Here is an 18,060-nt window from a genome sequence, read left to right as displayed (position 1 = left end):
TGCCATTGTGGTATAGTACATAAATGATATCATGAGTCTACTTGGTTGCTTATCAAGGACAATGCAGAGAATAATGAGAGTCTAAAGTGTGTATATCTCATCTTAAAACATACAAATGTTAAGTAGAATGAAAAATAAAAGTAGTACTGCTACCACAGTTATAGTTTATATTTCCAAAAAATAAACATTTTGTCCTTTTTTGAGGTGCAATAGTGGCACTATTATAAAGTTAAAGGTTTTTCTGCCATCATTTTTAAACCTTTCAAATACATTTTCTTAATATAAAACTGAAGCCTATTACACGATAATGCAATGACAAAGCGACTGCGATTGTGTTAGCTTCTAGATTAATTGTGCAGCACTGGTTAAAATAAAGTAAGCTGCAAAAACAAAACCCAAATTAAAGGCTCTGATATTATTAAATGTATGTCTCTCTGTGTTGTGTCCAGGCAAAATACATTGCCTCTTGTGCTTATGCAACACTTTTTCCATTTGGATTTGGATTGTATTCTTTAAACTTTTGTATTTATTTTTTTTGTATAAGTGCATATGGTATTTGCCTATGTATATAGCTTTATTTGGGGGAATGAGGGACTAGTGGTTCAGTCTGCGTACCCTGTACAGAGACTGTTGTCCTCAAAGTGGGCAGGATTTAAGTCAAACCTGAGGCTCTTAAACTGCATATCAATACCCAATCTCTCTCCCAAGTTTTAGACTCTGTCCAGTGCCCTGTTGGAAAAGAGACCAAAAAATAAATCTTAATGAATAAAGAAAAGATTAAAAAAGGAGTCTGAATTTTTTTTCTGAATTTTATTATATGCATTTATTTATTTAAATGTTTTTATGAATATCATGTTTTTCAGGTACATCCAGATGCCCAGGCCATTCTGCTTTGAGCCCAGTAATCGTTACATAGTTTCGATCAGGTTCCAGCGCCACGGAGTCTCACACAGACATCTCACAGCCTTCATTCTTGTTGACTCGGTGAGCTCAGACTCTCTGTAACCTCCCTCATTTTTTGCTTTTAAGTCTGTTAAAGAGTTTAAGTAGTCCTAAAACTGAAATCATTGTTTCTGTAATAAGTAGGCAGCTTTGTGTATGGTTCCATTGGAGCATCTCTGACCTAAAAGGTGATCACATGTGGATGCTATATGTTTTTACACACTGTGAGGCTTCCCCCTGGTGGCAGATGCATGCAACTGAATCAAATCTGTCCAAAATTATGCTTTACACTTTTTGTAGGAAAAAAGAATAATGATCTATGTTACACCTTTAAATAATTTCATATTTTAGTTTATTTTTTCACTTATTGTTTTCAAAGCAGTGTTTCATTTTTAATTGTCATTCATACTGATTCTGTTGCTAAGGCAGGGCAGTTATCTGTAATAATAACCAAAAATAAAACGGCCTTTTCAAATCTGTTTTTGTCATCCTATAGCTGGTTCTCATCCCTCATTACACCGAGCTTCCTGGTTTCCAAGGAAATAATCCAGAGGCAGAGCGGCGACGAGAGGAGATGATTCGCTACATGTGTTTGGATTCTTTCATGATCACACCGATGCCTGCTCTGGCTGAGATGTGTGCTAAACTCATCTGCAGTATTTCTGCAATCATTCATGACGGGGCTTTACGTAAGTCGACACAAAAATGCCAAAAAATAGGATTATATTTAGATGGATAAATGTAACTTTATGATTTCTTCTATCTGTGTGTTGTTTCCAGCCTGTCAGTGCGACCCTCAGGGCTCCCTCAGTGGTGAATGTGATAAGGTTGGAGGTCAGTGTCACTGTAAACCCAATGTAATGGGTCAACGCTGTGACCAGTGTGCTCCTGGAACCTATGGCTTTGGAGTCAATGGCTGTACATGTGAGTTGGATGATGATCAACAAAGTCTGTCAAAAAATGAGATTTTACCCATCACCTTAGAGACTGTTCATGTAATTTAGGATGGTGTAACTAAAACTAAATGAAAAATAAAAACAAGAGTTTGAGTTTAAGAATTTGAAATTAAATAAAAATCTTTTACCACAACTAAAAGACAGAGACCTCCAAAATAATCTCCCTGTCAATGTAATTGATGTAAAGTGATACATTTAAGTGAAGCTCAGTCTTCTTAATCACTGACTCACACACTGAGGTGATGTCTCTTAAAATGAGAATATCACTAGAATATTTATTGAATTAGGTTAATGTACCACACTACCAGTCCTGCGAGCCCATAAGCAAGAGATGGCAGGAGTGAGAAAATCTATGCAGATAAACAAATCATGCGTGGGCATAAAAGTGGAGAGGAGCAAGTGCAGAGCAAGTTCTGTGTTTATCCTGAAATGTTGAAAACAAGTTGAAAACACTTTGAACACCTACACTTAATTTCTCATTCAAACTGTGATTTAAATAATGATCCATTAAATCCTCTCCCCTCCAGCATGTGACTGTCACCCCGAGGGTTCTTTGAGCCACCAGTGTGACTCCATCACTGGTCAGTGTCAGTGCAGACAGGGAGCTACCGGGCGCCAATGCTCAGACTGCCAACCAGGCCAGTGGGGCTTCCCCAGCTGCAGCCCCTGTCAGTGTAACGGCCACGCTGACCTCTGTGACCCCCGCACCGGGGAGTGTCGAGACTGCAGGGACTACACAGCAGGACACCTCTGTGAACGGTTAGGACTGCTCTGCGTCAGACTACCTCTGTGTCTCTGATTATATGACTGATGGTAAATGTCATCCTTGTTTGTCCTAGCTGTGTAGACGGTTTCTTTGGAAACCCAGTGCTTGGCTTAGGGGAGCACTGTCGGCCCTGTCCCTGCCCCAGTTACCCTGGCTCGGATCACTTTAATGGGCACTCCTGTCAGGCTGACCACACATCCAACCAGATCATCTGCACCTGCAAACCAGGCTATGCAGGTAAGCTATCACTTTACACTCACGTACAGCTCAGTCTCTTTTTGATGTATTGATCATATTCTCTCTCGTCTTCTTTAGAGCCTCGCTGTGACCGCTGTGCACCTGGTTATTATGGCAACCCAGAGCAACCTGGTGGTCAATGCCTTCCCTGCCAGTGCAACGGTAACATTGATACACAGGACCCTGAGGCATGTGACCCCAGGACAGGACAATGCCTCAAGTGCTTGTACCATACAGATGGGCAATCCTGTGCACACTGTCAACAAGGTTACTACGGCAACGCTTTGGCCCATGACTGCAGGCGTGAGTAATGATGACAGATATAAAGTTATTTGATAGCTATAAATTAATCTATATGTATGTAAGTGCTGTGAAACCTAGAACAACAAAGCAAAACCTTATTTTCCCCTCCCTTTGTATTAGTAATATGTTTCTCTCTTTAGGCTGTACCTGTGTGACAGCTGGCACCATAAGGTCTGCTTGCAGTGATGGTCAGTGTTACTGTGACAGAGAGACTGGAGCCTGCCCCTGCAGAGAGAATGTAGCTGGCCATAACTGCGACCAATGTGCCCCCAACCACTGGAACTACGGTCAGGACAGAGGCTGTGAGCCATGCAGTTGTGACCCACAACATGCTCTGGGAACTCACTGCAACATGGTGAGGAAACACGGCCTTAATTACCCTGTTGATATTACCATCTGACTTAAAGCCCAATTTACTATGCCGTTTAAGCTGTGATACTGATGCTCCTTTGATGTTTTGTCTTCACTGTAATTATTGCCTACTGGGTTGACACAAAGAAATTTTTTTAATAAGTCTATGTGCTTGCTACTCTGTGACTGCATATGTAATTTCATTCTTATGCTGAGGTGTTTCAAGCTGCTACTGAAACTCGTTCACAATAAAGGCACTCAAGTAAACAAACACGACAGACTTTTATTAACTAATTTACTAATTCATCAATTAACTTCGTTTTAGACATGCCAACAGAGTGACTCTGCAAAGTGAGAACTCTCCTTTCATTCTGCTGTTATTACAGACCTCAAACTTAGAGAGGAGAGAACACACCTTTTCCCTTTTCACTGCGCTTCAGATTTATCACACAGACACAAACAGGTGATGTTTTGCTTATCTGACTGCTCTTTTGTGCTGGAGCTAAATACACTGCTGACTGCACTCAGACTGAGCTGTTGTCTGTTGCTAGCAGCGGCATAGCTCATGCCTTGTAAGTGCAATACAAAAATGGGTTAAAATGGGTTAAAACCAGTGATGATGGTGTTGCAAAAATTCATTGATTGTACTGATACCAGTTTACCACAAACCACTACTCCCTGGTATGTAAGCTGCAAAGGGGGGAAAAAAATTCTCTTGCTTGGTGGATTTCATTTCTTTTAGCAAAGTCCACAACATGTAGTTTTTGTGCAGCTGTGTCGCTCTTTTACTACATGTATTTTACTACATGCATGTACTACTAGTGCTAGTACTAGTGTTTGTTCATTTACCAGTTATAATATGGTAGTTACACTTTTAACCTGCAGTGATGGGACAGAATCACAGTGCCTAAGTTGCTCAGCCCTTCTCCGCCCACCACCTGTTGTCCTTTCTGCACTGTTCTCAGGCAAACCAGTGCTCCACACTCAATACAACCTGTTATCTTTGCAGCTATGTCCTAATGAGGGGCAAAGCAGTTAAAAAGTGGCGCTAGCCCCCACTGTTGTGAGGCAACATGAAGTCCAAGCATGAAGTCCTGATATATTTTTTATTTTTGATTAATCTGTCACTATCTTGCACAGTTCACAGGACAGTGTCACTGTCGTCCAGGGTTTGGAGGGAGACAGTGCAATGAGTGTGAGCAGTTCCACTGGGGTGACCCAAGGGTGCAGTGTCAAGGTAAAAAACATGAACAAACACATCTGAAAAATGCCCTTGATAAACTAAATGGTGAATTGGTTTTGTAACCGTTTAAATTTTTAAAAGCAGTTATGAGTTAGATGGTTTAATATTTGCAGTTACAAACCAGTTGTTTAATGTAAGGCTCCAAAAACACCACAAACATTACATGACACAATGAGAATATCCAGCATTTTTAATTACAGAATATTTAAACCTGACATATGTGACCACACGAGGCGACTTTAGTGTTAGTGTGACAGCTGTATCTGCAAGCTGTGCTCAGTTTTGCACTTTGAGGACCAAAACCAGCCTCTTTCAAACACCTCTTCTCTCTCCAATCCTTCCTTGTAGAGTGTAACTGTCATCCCCTGGGCGCAGAGATGGCCCAGTGTGACAGAGTAACGGGAGCATGTGAGTGCAGAGAAGGAGCAGCAGGGAAACACTGTGATGAATGTGCTCGAGGCTTCACTGGCACTTTCCCTAGCTGTGTCCAGTGCCACCCATGCTTCCAGCTGTGGGACGATGCGATATGCCAGCTTAAAAGGGACCTGGACCACATCCAGTATGTCATTGAGAAGATTCTGGAGAATGGTGTCACACCGGGAGTTGGGGACAAACGCATTGCAGAGCTGGAGAAGAAGCTGAAGCAGGTGAAAGACCTGATCAGTACTGAGGAGAGGGACAGGATCTACCAGCTGATTGGACAGAGCATTGATGACCTCAGGTGATGATGCCACACAATGTTTTTGATGATAACTTTGCTCAACTAGTATAATTTCTAGATCATAGTTAGTAACATACATTGATCCACGTGTTTCAGAGCTGAGATTGCCCTGACTGACGGGCGTCTTATGAGTGTTGCTCGAGAGCTGAACACAACATCAGCAGAAGAAGAGGCACTGAGACACACATTGACTGATTTAGAGAGACAACTGAGAGACATCAACACAACTGTGGCTGAAAAACAACAACTGGTGGAAAACTACCTCACCTCTGGATTCTCAGGTAAGATACTCAAGCTTAGATTTTCTTAAGAATTGCAAAAGCATGAATTTGAAATGTGCAATGTGTAGAAGCCTTAAAAATGTTGGAAGTAGTAAAATGTTTATCCAAATGTAATGGTCTCTTTAGAAACATTTTGTCCAGGCAAAATGCCTTGCCCTGCTTCAGACATAGTGCTTTGTGCATTTGTTTGTTTTCATTTGCTTACATTTTTTTGTCTCATTAAATATGTGGATAAGTTTTCAAATGTAGACCAAAATGGTGTATTAACCTTATTCCTTTCCAACTCTGAGACTAAACTTAATCAAGACCCTCACATGGAATTGTAAAATCTCAGAGTGTTTTTTTAATGGCTTTTTTAAGTATATGAATCCTTCTTCTAACCTGAGCTTTGTGCCTGGCCAGGTCCTAATATTTTCTCATTGCATAAAAGGGAAGAAAAGTTCAGGCTCTGATGGCCTTGTGCTTTACATTCTTCTCATGCTTCTTTACAGATCAGTATGAGAAAGTAAAGGGGTATTACCGAAAGTCATTGGAGGCTCAGCAGAAATGTAACGCCTCGGTGTATGGACCTACCAGTCCTGTGGAACAGTCCAAAGAGACCCGCGCTGCCACTAAAAATCTACTGGATGCCAGTAAAGACAAGTTCCTCCGAGCTCTAGCTGCTCAAAATAAATCCTTGAATGAGCTGCAACACAAAACCCATGACCTTGATAAGAGAGTCCATCACCTCAGCAACAAGGTAGGCAGTGTTACAGGCTTCACTGATTTGTCTTTATATTTTTTTGTCCATGTGATTACTGAATGGGTCTAAATGTGATGGCTATAGTATGAATGATGCATTATAAACACTAGAAAATATTTAACAATATTTAAGTCACCAAGGGAAATGGCAAATTGTGGTATCTGCCAACAAAAATATGATGAATAACAAGCATTCTCCCCCTTTTAAGATATGCCGCCTCCATTGACTTAACTGGATTATCTTCACATTAAACTGATAATAGCTTGAGTAAATAGCAGTGAAACTGGTTGTGAAACATTTTTCTTTGTTGTACAATGCAGAACTTTGTGATTCAATAACTTTGCAATGCTTAGCACGTTTGCTAACAAATAGTAGTACCTCTCCTAAAGCACCCCAAACAAACTGATAATGATTAATACTAATAAAGTGTTAATTTGTTATATTTGAGTGCTAATTCATAGTTTTATTTCTTCCTTCAGGTTTGTGGTGGTCATAGCAATTCCAGCAGTGATAGCAACTGTACAGACAGCAAGTGCGGCGGGGCTGGTTGCCGAGACAAACAAGGCAACAGAGTTTGTGGTGGTGAAGGTTGCAACGGGACAGTGAGTGCTTCTATAGCTGCGCTGAATCACGCCAGGACTGTCACAGACAGTCTAACTGCCGCTAATGAAGAGTTGCAAAACGTGGCCAGAAAGGTGCTTAAAGCTTTTAAAAAATATTGATGATCTATGTTGTACTTTGTGTGGGACTGATTAGGCTTTCTCTTATCAACCATGACTGACATTTGATTTCTTACAGTTCCAGGATATAGCAGCTCTCACTCAGGATGTAAAGAATCAGGCAATGAACACACTGGAGAAAGCCCAGAAGAAGAAAGACTACTTTGAAAGCAACAACAAGAAACTCAAAGATTTCATTAAGAAGATCAGAGACTTCCTCACTGGTAAACTGATTTAGTCCCAGCTGGTTATCAGTGACACCAGCTGAAAGAACAATAAGGTGTAATTGCATGGCAGAAAATATTTGTTCTGTGTTCTTGAAAATAACATCATTCTCTCTTCATCCTCCCTGTCACTGTCCAGAGGAGGGAGCAGATCCAGAGAGCATAGAGAAGGTCGCTCTGCAGGTCTTATCGATCACTCTCCCTGTCAACAGGACTACAATGGACAAAATGGTCAAGCAGATAAAGGACAGCCTTTCCAACCTCACAAATGTCGAAGGGATCGTCAACCAAACCTCAGCGCACATCAAAAAAGCCAAAGAGCTACTCGACAAAGCTAAAGATGCCAAGTGAGTCATGCTACAGTTTTTTTTAAGTTACCAGCATTGACCATCAACTGTTTTGAAAGAATAATCAAGATTGACAACTCTTATATCTACTGTATTTCTCTCCCTCGGGTTGACAAGGCAAATTTTAGATAGCATAGAACGACATTAAAGATCTACATCTTTACAAAGTATGACATATTCAGGTTTTTTGTGAGGGAAAGTCTCCCAAAATGTCCAAAGTCTTGAAAAAAAGAAGAATAAGCTATTTCAGTCTTTAAAAATTGTACTGTGAGATAGAATAAAACAGCTGTCTTAAGTTTTACAGATGGAGAAAGGCGTGGAGGAGTTCAGTGTTCGCTGCTCAGATCTGGCCTCATGTTGCAACTTGAAATGTCTTAAGTTCCTACCGTTAATGGGCGAGAACCAAGCAACATACTCTACCAATGGTAACCAATACCAATAACCTATGAAAGCATATAAACCTGGCATATTTTCAAGTGCAGTAATTCAATTTCAGTTCAATTCAATTTAATTCAACCTTGACTGTCATTGCACAAAAAAGTACAACGAAATTTTTGTGCATCCTGGATAGATAAAAATAAATACTATTAGAATAGGATCCCACTGCTGCATACACACTCACTTTCATATCCACGCCCACGTTAAATAACATTCAATAAAAAAAATAAGATAAAAGATTTAAAAACGAAAGACGATTGAACCTTGTATTATTAATATTGCACAGTGTCCAGAGATAATAATGCCAGCATCATGGCATATTGCACATACTTAAATCAAGTCAATGATTTTGAACAAAGGAGAGTCACATGTTTAAAGGAGTTCAGTTCAGTGATGCCTCTCGGTACAAAACGTTTTTTTAGTATGGAGGTTTGTGCATTAAAAGCTTTGTAACGCCATCCAGATGGTAGCAGACAGAACAGGTGGTGACATGGGTGAGTCACATCACTCAGGATTTTTGTGGCTCTGCAGATGCAGCGGGTCCTGAAGATATCCTCCAGAGGTGGTAGTGGCAGTCCTATTATTTTCTGCGATGTGTTGATGACTCGTTGGAGACTCTTCCGATCTGCCTCTGTGCAGTTTACGTACCAAGATGTTAAGCAGTATGTCAAAGTGCTTTCAATGCAGCAGTGGTAGAAGGCTTTCAGCAGCTCTGCTGACAGGTTGTTCCTCAGTGTCTGTAGGAAGTAGAGCCGCTGTTGAGCCTTTTTCTACCAGGGCAAAGTAAAAAGTAAATAAGTGCAATTCCTTGAGTGTCCACATTGCCAAAAGGCTAATTAACTAAAAAGCATGTCACCTTTGTATTTGTCTTAAACACTCTTAGTGAAGGCTGCTATGTAGAGTGTCTATCAGTATTAACTAATTCTATTCCTACCATGCATTAGCACTCACGTACCATGGTTGCAGCAGTGAGAGCAATTTGGGGTTATGTGTCTTGGTCAAAGACACAGCAGCATGTGACTTTAGAAACTGCCAATTAACTCACAACCTTTAGGCTGCGACACGACTGACTCTACCTGTTGAACTTAAGCCGCCAAGGGTGAAGGAAGCTGCGTATTGAACCCTCTGTTTCAGCCCTACTCAGAACAAGCTGTTTCTGTGTCTGTGGCTTTAAATGTTACTGAGCTGTCTGACTCCGCCCCTGACTCCACCCCTCTCAGGAAATTAATGTGGCTCTCCTGAAAGATCAGGAGAGCAGGGAGGAACTTTCTTCCAAACAGGAGGGTCAACCAAACATGGGGGCAGGGCTAACTCCTCACATGACATCATGAGGGGAAAATCTGAGAACGGCTTGGTTTAGCACACATTTTCTGAAAGGTGGAGAAAAGGGGTGGGGGGGGGGGGGTTCTGGTAGATGATTGTAGACAGGCCAGGGGCACATATTTTTGTTAGAAATGCCTGAAAGGAGATTTTTGCATATGTCCCCTTTAAAACTCAGTACATGAGCATGTGATTATAAATGTTTATCTTCAGACAGATGTATTTTAGACTATGAAGGAAATATATATCTCCATTGATAAGTAGCTGATGTAAAATTTGATTTAAAAAAAAAAAAAAAACTCTTTGCACCTGTAAATCTTGTTCTCTGAGACAGAAAAGGAGCAGTGATCAGGTCAAAGATGTGGAGCAACAGCTAAAGGAAATAGTGATTAAAGTTATTTCTTAGATATTTCTAAATTTTCTCAGGAGTCAGAGATAATACAGTTGATGTAAATGTTTCAGTTTCTATGATTTGATTTACTAATCCCCTACATTAAACAGCTTTTTGAACTTCAATCAAAAATGTAATTTCCATATAACTTTAATAGATAATTTAACTTTTTCTTTTTTACTCAGGCTAACATACATAAAATAAACTACTTCCAACATAAATTAAGGAATTGACATAAAACAGATTACAGGAAATAAAAAAAAAAATTTGACACAATTTTCTGATTTTTTTTTTTTTTATGAAAGAGTTGACATATGTCAGTGTTTTATTAAGGACATAAAATTCTACATCCATTCACTTCGTCAGATGGGATCTGGATTGTTCTACGTGTCGTTTCCTTGAACCGCTCTTAGTTCGCTCTTAGTCCTACCAGGGGTTAGTGTTCCCAGCAACATAGCTCCCAGGTTAACAGGGACACGCAAACCCCTCCACCACGATAAGGTAGGGATTCTTGGAAAGGAAATAATCGTGCCAGCTTGACTCTTTGCAAGTCTTTGGTCAAAACTGGACTTTTGTTACTTTTTAAGGTTACTTTTTTTTGTTTTTTGTTTTTTTTTGTTCTATAAAGTTTTCCGAGATATTCACATCCCCAGAAAATTGTTGCCACAATTGAAAGGTGCAAGGGACTCTGCAGGCTCTTGTCAGAGTGTGAGATAAGAGTTTCTGATTGGAGCATGCAGGCAAACTGCTACTGTTGGAGTCAGAGGCTGTACATTCATTGCAGTAATAGCGTGAACTCCACAGCCGAATGGCCATAAACTCTTGGTGCTGGCACTGGTTTGAAGATAGCTGCAAGGGGTTTATGCTGGGGGCTTCGTCCAGGTCCATCCCTTCTTCACATGCTCCTGCTGCCAGTCGTACCCTTTCTCATTGGCAGAAGGCTCAATAGAGAAACTCTGACCAAATCATCTGCCAAAACTTTTTATCCCCCTCCCCTTGCAGGTTGTTTTGCACAATTGTGTCCTACCTTTTCTGCAGAGTGCTTGTCCTGAATGAGGCATGTTGGCGCTGGGGACTGCAGGACATGTTTGCTGCTTTTTTTTTGTTGTTGAAGTTTTCTGAGATGTTCCCATCCCCAGAAATTTTTTTTTAGTTAATAAAACTATTTTGACTCGATTTAAAGAATATTATTTATTTATATCTGTTACTATTTTTATCCACCACCACCACCCCTCATCGGAGGACAAATAACTTTATTCTATTTAGAAAATATAGCTTAATTAACTTAATTAATAGCTTAACTTTTTTTAGATAATGAAACTTCTTTGATTTGATTTTAAAAACATTTGACTTAATAATTTATATCTGTTACTATTTTTACCTGCCACCAACCCCCCTCATCGGAGGACAAATAACTTTGTTCTTTGTTTTTTTTCTCCTAAAATTTTCTGAGATATTCACATCCCCAGAAAATTGTTGCCACAACTGAAAGGTGCAAGGGACTCTGCAGGCTCTTGTCAGAGTGTAAGGTAAGAGTTTCTGATTGGAGCATGCAGGCAAACTGCTGCTGTTGGAGTCAGAGGCTGTACATCTATTGCAGCGATAGCATGACCTCCACAGCTGAATGGCCATAAACTCTTGGTGCTGGCACAGGGTTAAAGATAGCTGCAAGGGGCTGATGCAGCTTGTGGATTGAGGGCTTCATCCAGGTCCATCCCTTCTTCACATCTCCTGCTGCCAGTTGTACCCTTTCTCATTGGCGGCAGGCTCCATCGAGAAACTCTGACCAAATCATCTGCCAAAAGTCTGCATCCCCCTGCCCTTGCAGGTTGTGTTTCACAATTGTGTCCTACCTGTTCTGCAGAGTGCTTGTCCTGAATGAGGCATGTGTTTGCTGGGGACTGCAGGACATGTTTTCTTCTGCTTTTTACCCACGCCGATGAAATCGGCAGGGGTTGTGTAAAGGGTTCCGTATCTTTGTTTGTTTGTATGTGTACAAGATAACTCGAGAACGGAAAGTCAGATCTTCACCAAACTTTCAGGAAATATTGGTATAGTGACAGGGAAGAATCGAGTAGATTTTGGTGATGATCCGCACACCCGTTCAGTTTTTGTCAGACTTCGAACTTTGAACACCATAGTAATCAATGGGAGCGTGAGCTCCTCGGTGGCGCTGCTTAGGCGTGGGTCTGCCGCCTCAGATGGCCATTCTAATTTTGTTTTGTTTTTCTTTTAGGTTTTCTGAGATTTTCCCATCTCCAGAATTTTTTTTAGATAACCAAACTATTTTGTTTTGATTTTAAAAATAGTAGAAATATATATCTGTTACTTTTTTTTACCCGCCACCACCCCCCTCATCGGAGGACCACTAACTTTTTTTCTATTAGTAAATGAATGCTTAATTTTATTTGTTTTAAATGATAAAACTCCTTTGATTTGATTTTCAAAATATTTCAAAATATTAAACTTAACAATTAATATCTATTAACAATTAATATCCCCCCCCACCACCACCGGGGGATGTAGGGCCTTGACCTGTGAGGTACTAACAAGCTGGATGGCCCGGCTCCTCTGTAGTCTACAGGTCAAAGTGCCAAAGGTTTCCTACAAGAATTTCGTATGTTCAATCATCTGACCACAGAGCAATTTTCCATTTTGCCTTAGTCTATTTCTAATGAGCTTTGGCCCAGAGAAGCAACAGCATTTGTCACATATGGCTTTTTATTTGCTGGTACAGCTTTAACTTGCATTTGTGGATGGCACAGTGAACTGTGTTCACAGACAATTACTTCTGGATGTGCTCCTGATCTCATGCAGTGCCTTCCAGTACAGAATCATGCCTGATATTAATGCAGTGCCGCCTGCAGGTCTGAAGATCATGAGCATCCAATATTGACCTTTGTCCTTGCCTCTTGTGCACAGAGATTTCTCCAGATTCTCTGAATCTTTTGATGATACTTTCAACTGTCGATGTGGCAAAATTCAAAGTCTTCACAATTTTATGCTGAGGAACATTTTTCTGAAAGTGTCTCATGGGTGAACTTTTGCCATCTTTACTTATTAAAGAGTTAGCCTCTCTAAAATGCTCCTTTTACCCAATCATGTTTCTGACCTGTTGCTAGTTAGCCTAATTAGTTGAAAAATGCTCTGCCAGCTGATTTACATTACTACTAGGCTACTTACTTTTCCAGCCTTTTGTTTCCCCTGTCCCAACTTTTTTGAGACATGTTGCTTACATCAAATTCAAAATGAGCTAATATTTTTCATGAAATGGTCAAATGTCTCCTTTTCAACATCTGATGTGTTGTTGATGTTCTGTTGTTAATCAAATATGGGTTTATGAGATCTGCAAATCACTGCATTGTGGTTTTATTTATATTGCCCCATCTTTTTTGGAATTGAGGTTGTATCCAGGCTGATTTTGTCACTTATACTGGCTTTCATTGCACGTAGTTGGGACACAGTGTGAGGTGACAAGATTTATCACTGAACAGGTGATGTTTACTGATGGCAGTTACACTGATAATATTATCTTTCAATCAATCTACAAACAATTATTAAAGCCTAGGGATCTCCATTATTAAAATAACAGAGATCCCTGGGCTTCTGCAACCAACCTCAAGTGGAATAATTTGGAGCTGCAGTGTTTGGTACTTCTAGATTGGCTTTAGTGTTCTTTAAAAGTTATGGCTTTGTTGGCCCACAAGAAAAAAAGATAGAGAAAAATAAGTAAATCTCAATATTTGATATAAGCAGCTTAACCTCAGTTGGTTTCTGGAGGTCTTGAGTATTTAACTTGTTGAGAAACTCCATAGACATTACATAAAATCCTTATAACAATCCGTATTACAGTGCTGACCTGCAAAGCTAACCAGCTTTCTGAGTACTCATGGCTATAAAACACTTGATTGAGCGTGAAAGTGGCATTAAAAAACAGAGAAAAAGGCAACGGTTCAAGACTGTGTACACATTTCTTTACAAAGAGGAAGGAACTACGCATCCCACAATCCATTCTGATTCATTTTATTTGTTGTTAATGAAAGCTTTTCAAGCTTTCAGACATACATGTACCTGTTTCTACTCTTATCTTTAGTGTAGTGCTGATATTTTAAATGATGTTGTAGTTTGCGTATTTATCACTTCATACTGTGGCGGCATGTGATGCAATCATCTGTAGTCAAAAGGCTTTGTCCACAAGCTTAGTGGACATTTCCATAGTAACCAGAGATTCCACCAATCAGAGGCGTCACTGACACTGAAGGATTGTGGGTATTGTAGTATTTCTGACTGAGACCATGAACAGACTATGTTTTCCTTAAAGTGAGGTTGATATGCAGGGAAGTTTTGTCTTCTACAGGAGCATATACCATCGTTTCACACTATGGTAGCTCTGGTTAAGTCTGACTGGGATCCTTCTGATAATTTGGCTAATAATCAAATCCTCTATGGAGAAAATGAGTGGGACTTTTGCTTCCGGAACCCCACCGCTGAGTTCTATTTGAAAAAAAACATGGAATGCTTCCTGATTGGTCGATGCCTGTCCTTGGAAGGCTTGACTCAGAGCCATCAATGGCTCTGGCTTGAATGTTCTTAATGACATCACAGGAATGCTTCCTGATTGGTCGATGTCTGTCCTTTGAAGAAATCCCTATATAAGCCCCTCAGACTGCAGTAAACATTATTAGTCCTGTTAGAGACACTGAACTGTCCGACGTCATTTATGTTCAGATTTCACGGCAAGACATTGAAAGATTCAATGAGTCAAGAATCTACAGTCATGCAGAGAAGTTTGCAGAAAACCTCAAATATGAACGAGTGGAGCGTGGTAAAAAACGCCAAAAAAGGCGTTAACAGTCAAAATAAGAACTACGCCACACCACACTGGGAACAGCCCCGCCCAGTTTGGAACCATTATCCTCAAGGGACTGCAGCTGCAAGGAAACCTGAGCCAGTGCAATCACAGGAACCTGCAGAGACCCAAGAGGATTCATGGTCTAATGATGAAGGCGAATCATTTTGTTTAAAAGTGAACCCCCCAGAACCAGCAAAGAAGAAGAAAAAGAAGAAGAAGAAGAAGAACAGCTATGGGGAGGAGGAGCCGAGCCAGCCCTGTTTGGTGGATGATGACGAATGTGAAGACCCCCTAGATATGGGATTCACATATTCAGCCAGACGGAAGGTCATACTGGATCTGACACAGTGTATGTCAGTTTATGACTACTACCAGTCAGAGAACGTGGCCAAAGCTGAGCCTGAAGCAGTGCCTGAAGAGGGACCACGGGCTGAAGAGAGTCCTTTAGAGATCCAGTCTGTGGCTGCAGACGTTCAATTAGATCAGGTCACTGAGGTGACAAAGGACCAGCCTGAGATCCCACTTCAGGAAACCATTCAGGCCCAAGATCAACTCCCAGAGGATCAAGCAGCCAAAGTCTCCTCTGATATGGATCTGCTCCCTGTTGAGGTCTCAGACAAACAGGCCACAGCTGGGGCAGAAGTCATGGAAGAGGGGACAGAGGACTGCCTTGCCCAGCTGAGAGAGGAGAACTGGGCACTGAAGGCAGAACTGTCAAGGGTTCGCATGGAGCATCAGGATCAGGAATGGATTTGGTCACATGATATGGGCATGATTACTGCCGAACTCAGCCTGACCAAACAAGACCTGGTTCAAAAGACTCGTGAATGGGGAGAGGAAAAGAAGCGTCTCCTGGCCAGAATCAACGGCACTGCTCCAAATCAAAAACACCTGAGGGGGGGTGAGGTCTCCAGGGAAATCAGCACCCTGAAGGCGGCACTCAGCCAGGCACAAGAAGACCTGGCGAAGAGCCACCAATTGGAGGAGGAGATCTCCAGGATTAAGGCCTCTATGGAGCAGGCTAAAATGGACCAGAGGAAACAGAGACAGCTGTGGAAGGAGGAAAGATCCCGCCTCATCAGTGAGCACAAAGAGGCCACCACGAGGTTAGAGGGGGAACTGAGGGACGCCCAAAATGAGCTCGGTAACGGCACAAGCTCATGGGAGAAAGAACGTTTTCAGATCCTCTTGTCTCAAATGGACGAAAGGGCCAAAGCAAGAGCAGCATTGGACCAGGCTCAGGGCACCATAGAGGTCCTCACATGCCAGTTGGAGGAGGAGAGATCCCGTCTTCCAGCACAACATCCAGAGGACTCTATGGAGACGGCTCTGAGCGAGGCCAGGGAAGCCCAGGCAAGAGAGAGACAGCAGTGGGAGGCTGAAAAATCAAGGCTCCAGGCCCAAGTATCAAATTTGGAAGGGGAACTGGCACAGGCCAAAAAGGACCTGGCAAACAAGAACAGTCAGTGGGACGAGGAGAGATCAGGGCTCCTCAGAGAAAGTGCTGACCTGAGGGAGTCTCTGCAGCAGATCCAGAAGATGATGGAGGGACAGACGCTGGACTGGCAGCAGGAGAAAGCCTCTCTCCTGGAGTCTGTCAACATCATCCAGCAGACTCTGGAGGTGAAGAAAGTCCAACCAACTGAAACATCTGACAGTCCGAGTCAGAGATTGGACAATCTAGAAGTCAAGCTGGAAGTCCAACCAACGGAAACATCGGACAGTCTGAGTCAGAGGTTGGACAATCTGGAGGTCAGGCTGGAGGCTCGGAAAAAGAAGAAGAAGAAGAAATCTTTGAAGGAGTGGTTTCGGAGTCTGTTTACCAGAGATTCAGAGGCCTCCACTTCATCTTCTGACAGCCTCCAGCACTGACTCCAAACCCTCCTCCCTGTCACCTGTTAACTGTCTGAAGGGCTGCATGGTGGGACTGTGGGTAACGCATCAGGAGGGTTTCCGGTTCCAAAACCTTTGGGCAGGAGCCTTTCTGTGTGGAGTTACCATCGTCTACCATGCACTAACGGGTTCTCTCCGGGTGCTCCGGCTTCCCCAGAAAAAAGGCATAACAACAGGTTAACAGGTGACTTCAAAAATAAAATAAAATAAAATAAAATAAAATAAAATAAAATAAAATAAACAGAATTGGTGTCAAACTCCTTGTACTTCTTGTTGATCTATTTTTTTCAGATTTTATTTTTAAGGTGGGCACAGATGTCTGTCATGTGTAAAGATACTCAATAAAGGATCAAGTCTTTATGAATCTGAGTTTAAGTCTGCTATCTTTATGTTTATGGCTTTGATGAATTTATTTCCCATGCTGTCACCTCAGCTAAGGTTGCATTACAACATTGAAAACATCTTCATGCTCCACTGATGATGATCATGATGACAACAGAACAGACTGTTGCTAAAATGTTGACCACAGCTCTCTGCTCCAATAAAACTTCTCTTCCCACGTACCTGCGGGCTACCTTACACTCTGCTGTGCTTCTCTCTGTTGGATTATGGTCCTGGATCCTGAGGTCTAACAAAGAGAGGCTGTCCTCCAGCAGCTCAGGGAATGTGTGATATGACAGAGATTTATAACAGGCTTTGTTCAGGAGGAGACAGCCTGCTAGCACTGTGGGATCTGTACACCTGTAACCATCACACATACTGTACCAAAGAGTAATATGACCACATTCAGTGGTAAAAATAGAATATAAATCATCATACTGAGGATAAGATGCTTAGAAATACAGTATGACTATTAGATTTTACAATAATTCTTCCAACCTATTTTTAGTCTTAATGCTGTGAGACAGAGCAGACAGAGAGGGGAGTTGTGGTCCGTGGGTGATCACTGTTACTTGTTGGGTTCAGTCAAAGGGAATCTAATCCGTCCAGCAGGGAGCGTGCATTCCTGCTCACAGACAGAGAGCGGCTCACTGGATAACATGCAGTGGGTCCGTAGAAGACAACTTAGAGATGAATCAAGTTTAGGAATCAGAAATCCAATTTAAAAGCTCAAACTTTGTCTCTGATAACTTATATTAGACCAGATCTGATGACATATTGTACTCTTTCTTCATGGGGCTGCTCTACATTTGTGGTGTCAATCATCTCTTCACTGGAGGGCCAGAGGTTTTAATCCTTAAATGCTAGAGTGTCCTTTTACAAGACACTGAACCCAAAATTACCAAAATACCAAATACAAAATACCCAAAATAAGCATTCACATGCCACTGTTG

At 41.5% G+C, this 18,060-nt stretch overlaps 1 protein-coding gene across 1 annotated transcript in view; it reads left to right on the top strand.

Annotated features, from left to right (window-relative positions):
• lamb2l (laminin, beta 2-like) overlaps positions 1-18,060 on the top strand; it is an 86,506-nt gene that overhangs the window by 58,852 nt on the left and 9,594 nt on the right. Inside the window, exons 18-31 of the mRNA XM_041799720.1 lie at positions 864-984; positions 1,439-1,631; positions 1,723-1,866; positions 2,426-2,657; positions 2,738-2,901; positions 2,980-3,204; positions 3,345-3,559; positions 4,696-4,792; positions 5,147-5,519; positions 5,616-5,800; positions 6,292-6,539; positions 7,022-7,237; positions 7,341-7,485; positions 7,625-7,832. Of these exons, the coding sequence (XP_041655654.1) occupies positions 864-984; positions 1,439-1,631; positions 1,723-1,866; positions 2,426-2,657; positions 2,738-2,901; positions 2,980-3,204; positions 3,345-3,559; positions 4,696-4,792; positions 5,147-5,519; positions 5,616-5,800; positions 6,292-6,539; positions 7,022-7,237; positions 7,341-7,485; positions 7,625-7,832 (2,766 nt within the window). The remainder of the gene's footprint in view (positions 1-863; positions 985-1,438; positions 1,632-1,722; positions 1,867-2,425; positions 2,658-2,737; positions 2,902-2,979; positions 3,205-3,344; positions 3,560-4,695; positions 4,793-5,146; positions 5,520-5,615; positions 5,801-6,291; positions 6,540-7,021; positions 7,238-7,340; positions 7,486-7,624; positions 7,833-18,060) is intronic.

This window comes from Cheilinus undulatus, linkage group 11 (genome assembly GCF_018320785.1).
Source record: "Cheilinus undulatus linkage group 11, ASM1832078v1, whole genome shotgun sequence".
Taxonomy (NCBI): domain Eukaryota; kingdom Metazoa; phylum Chordata; class Actinopteri; order Labriformes; family Labridae; genus Cheilinus; species Cheilinus undulatus.
This window is presented reverse-complemented; position numbering and strand designations above follow the sequence as displayed.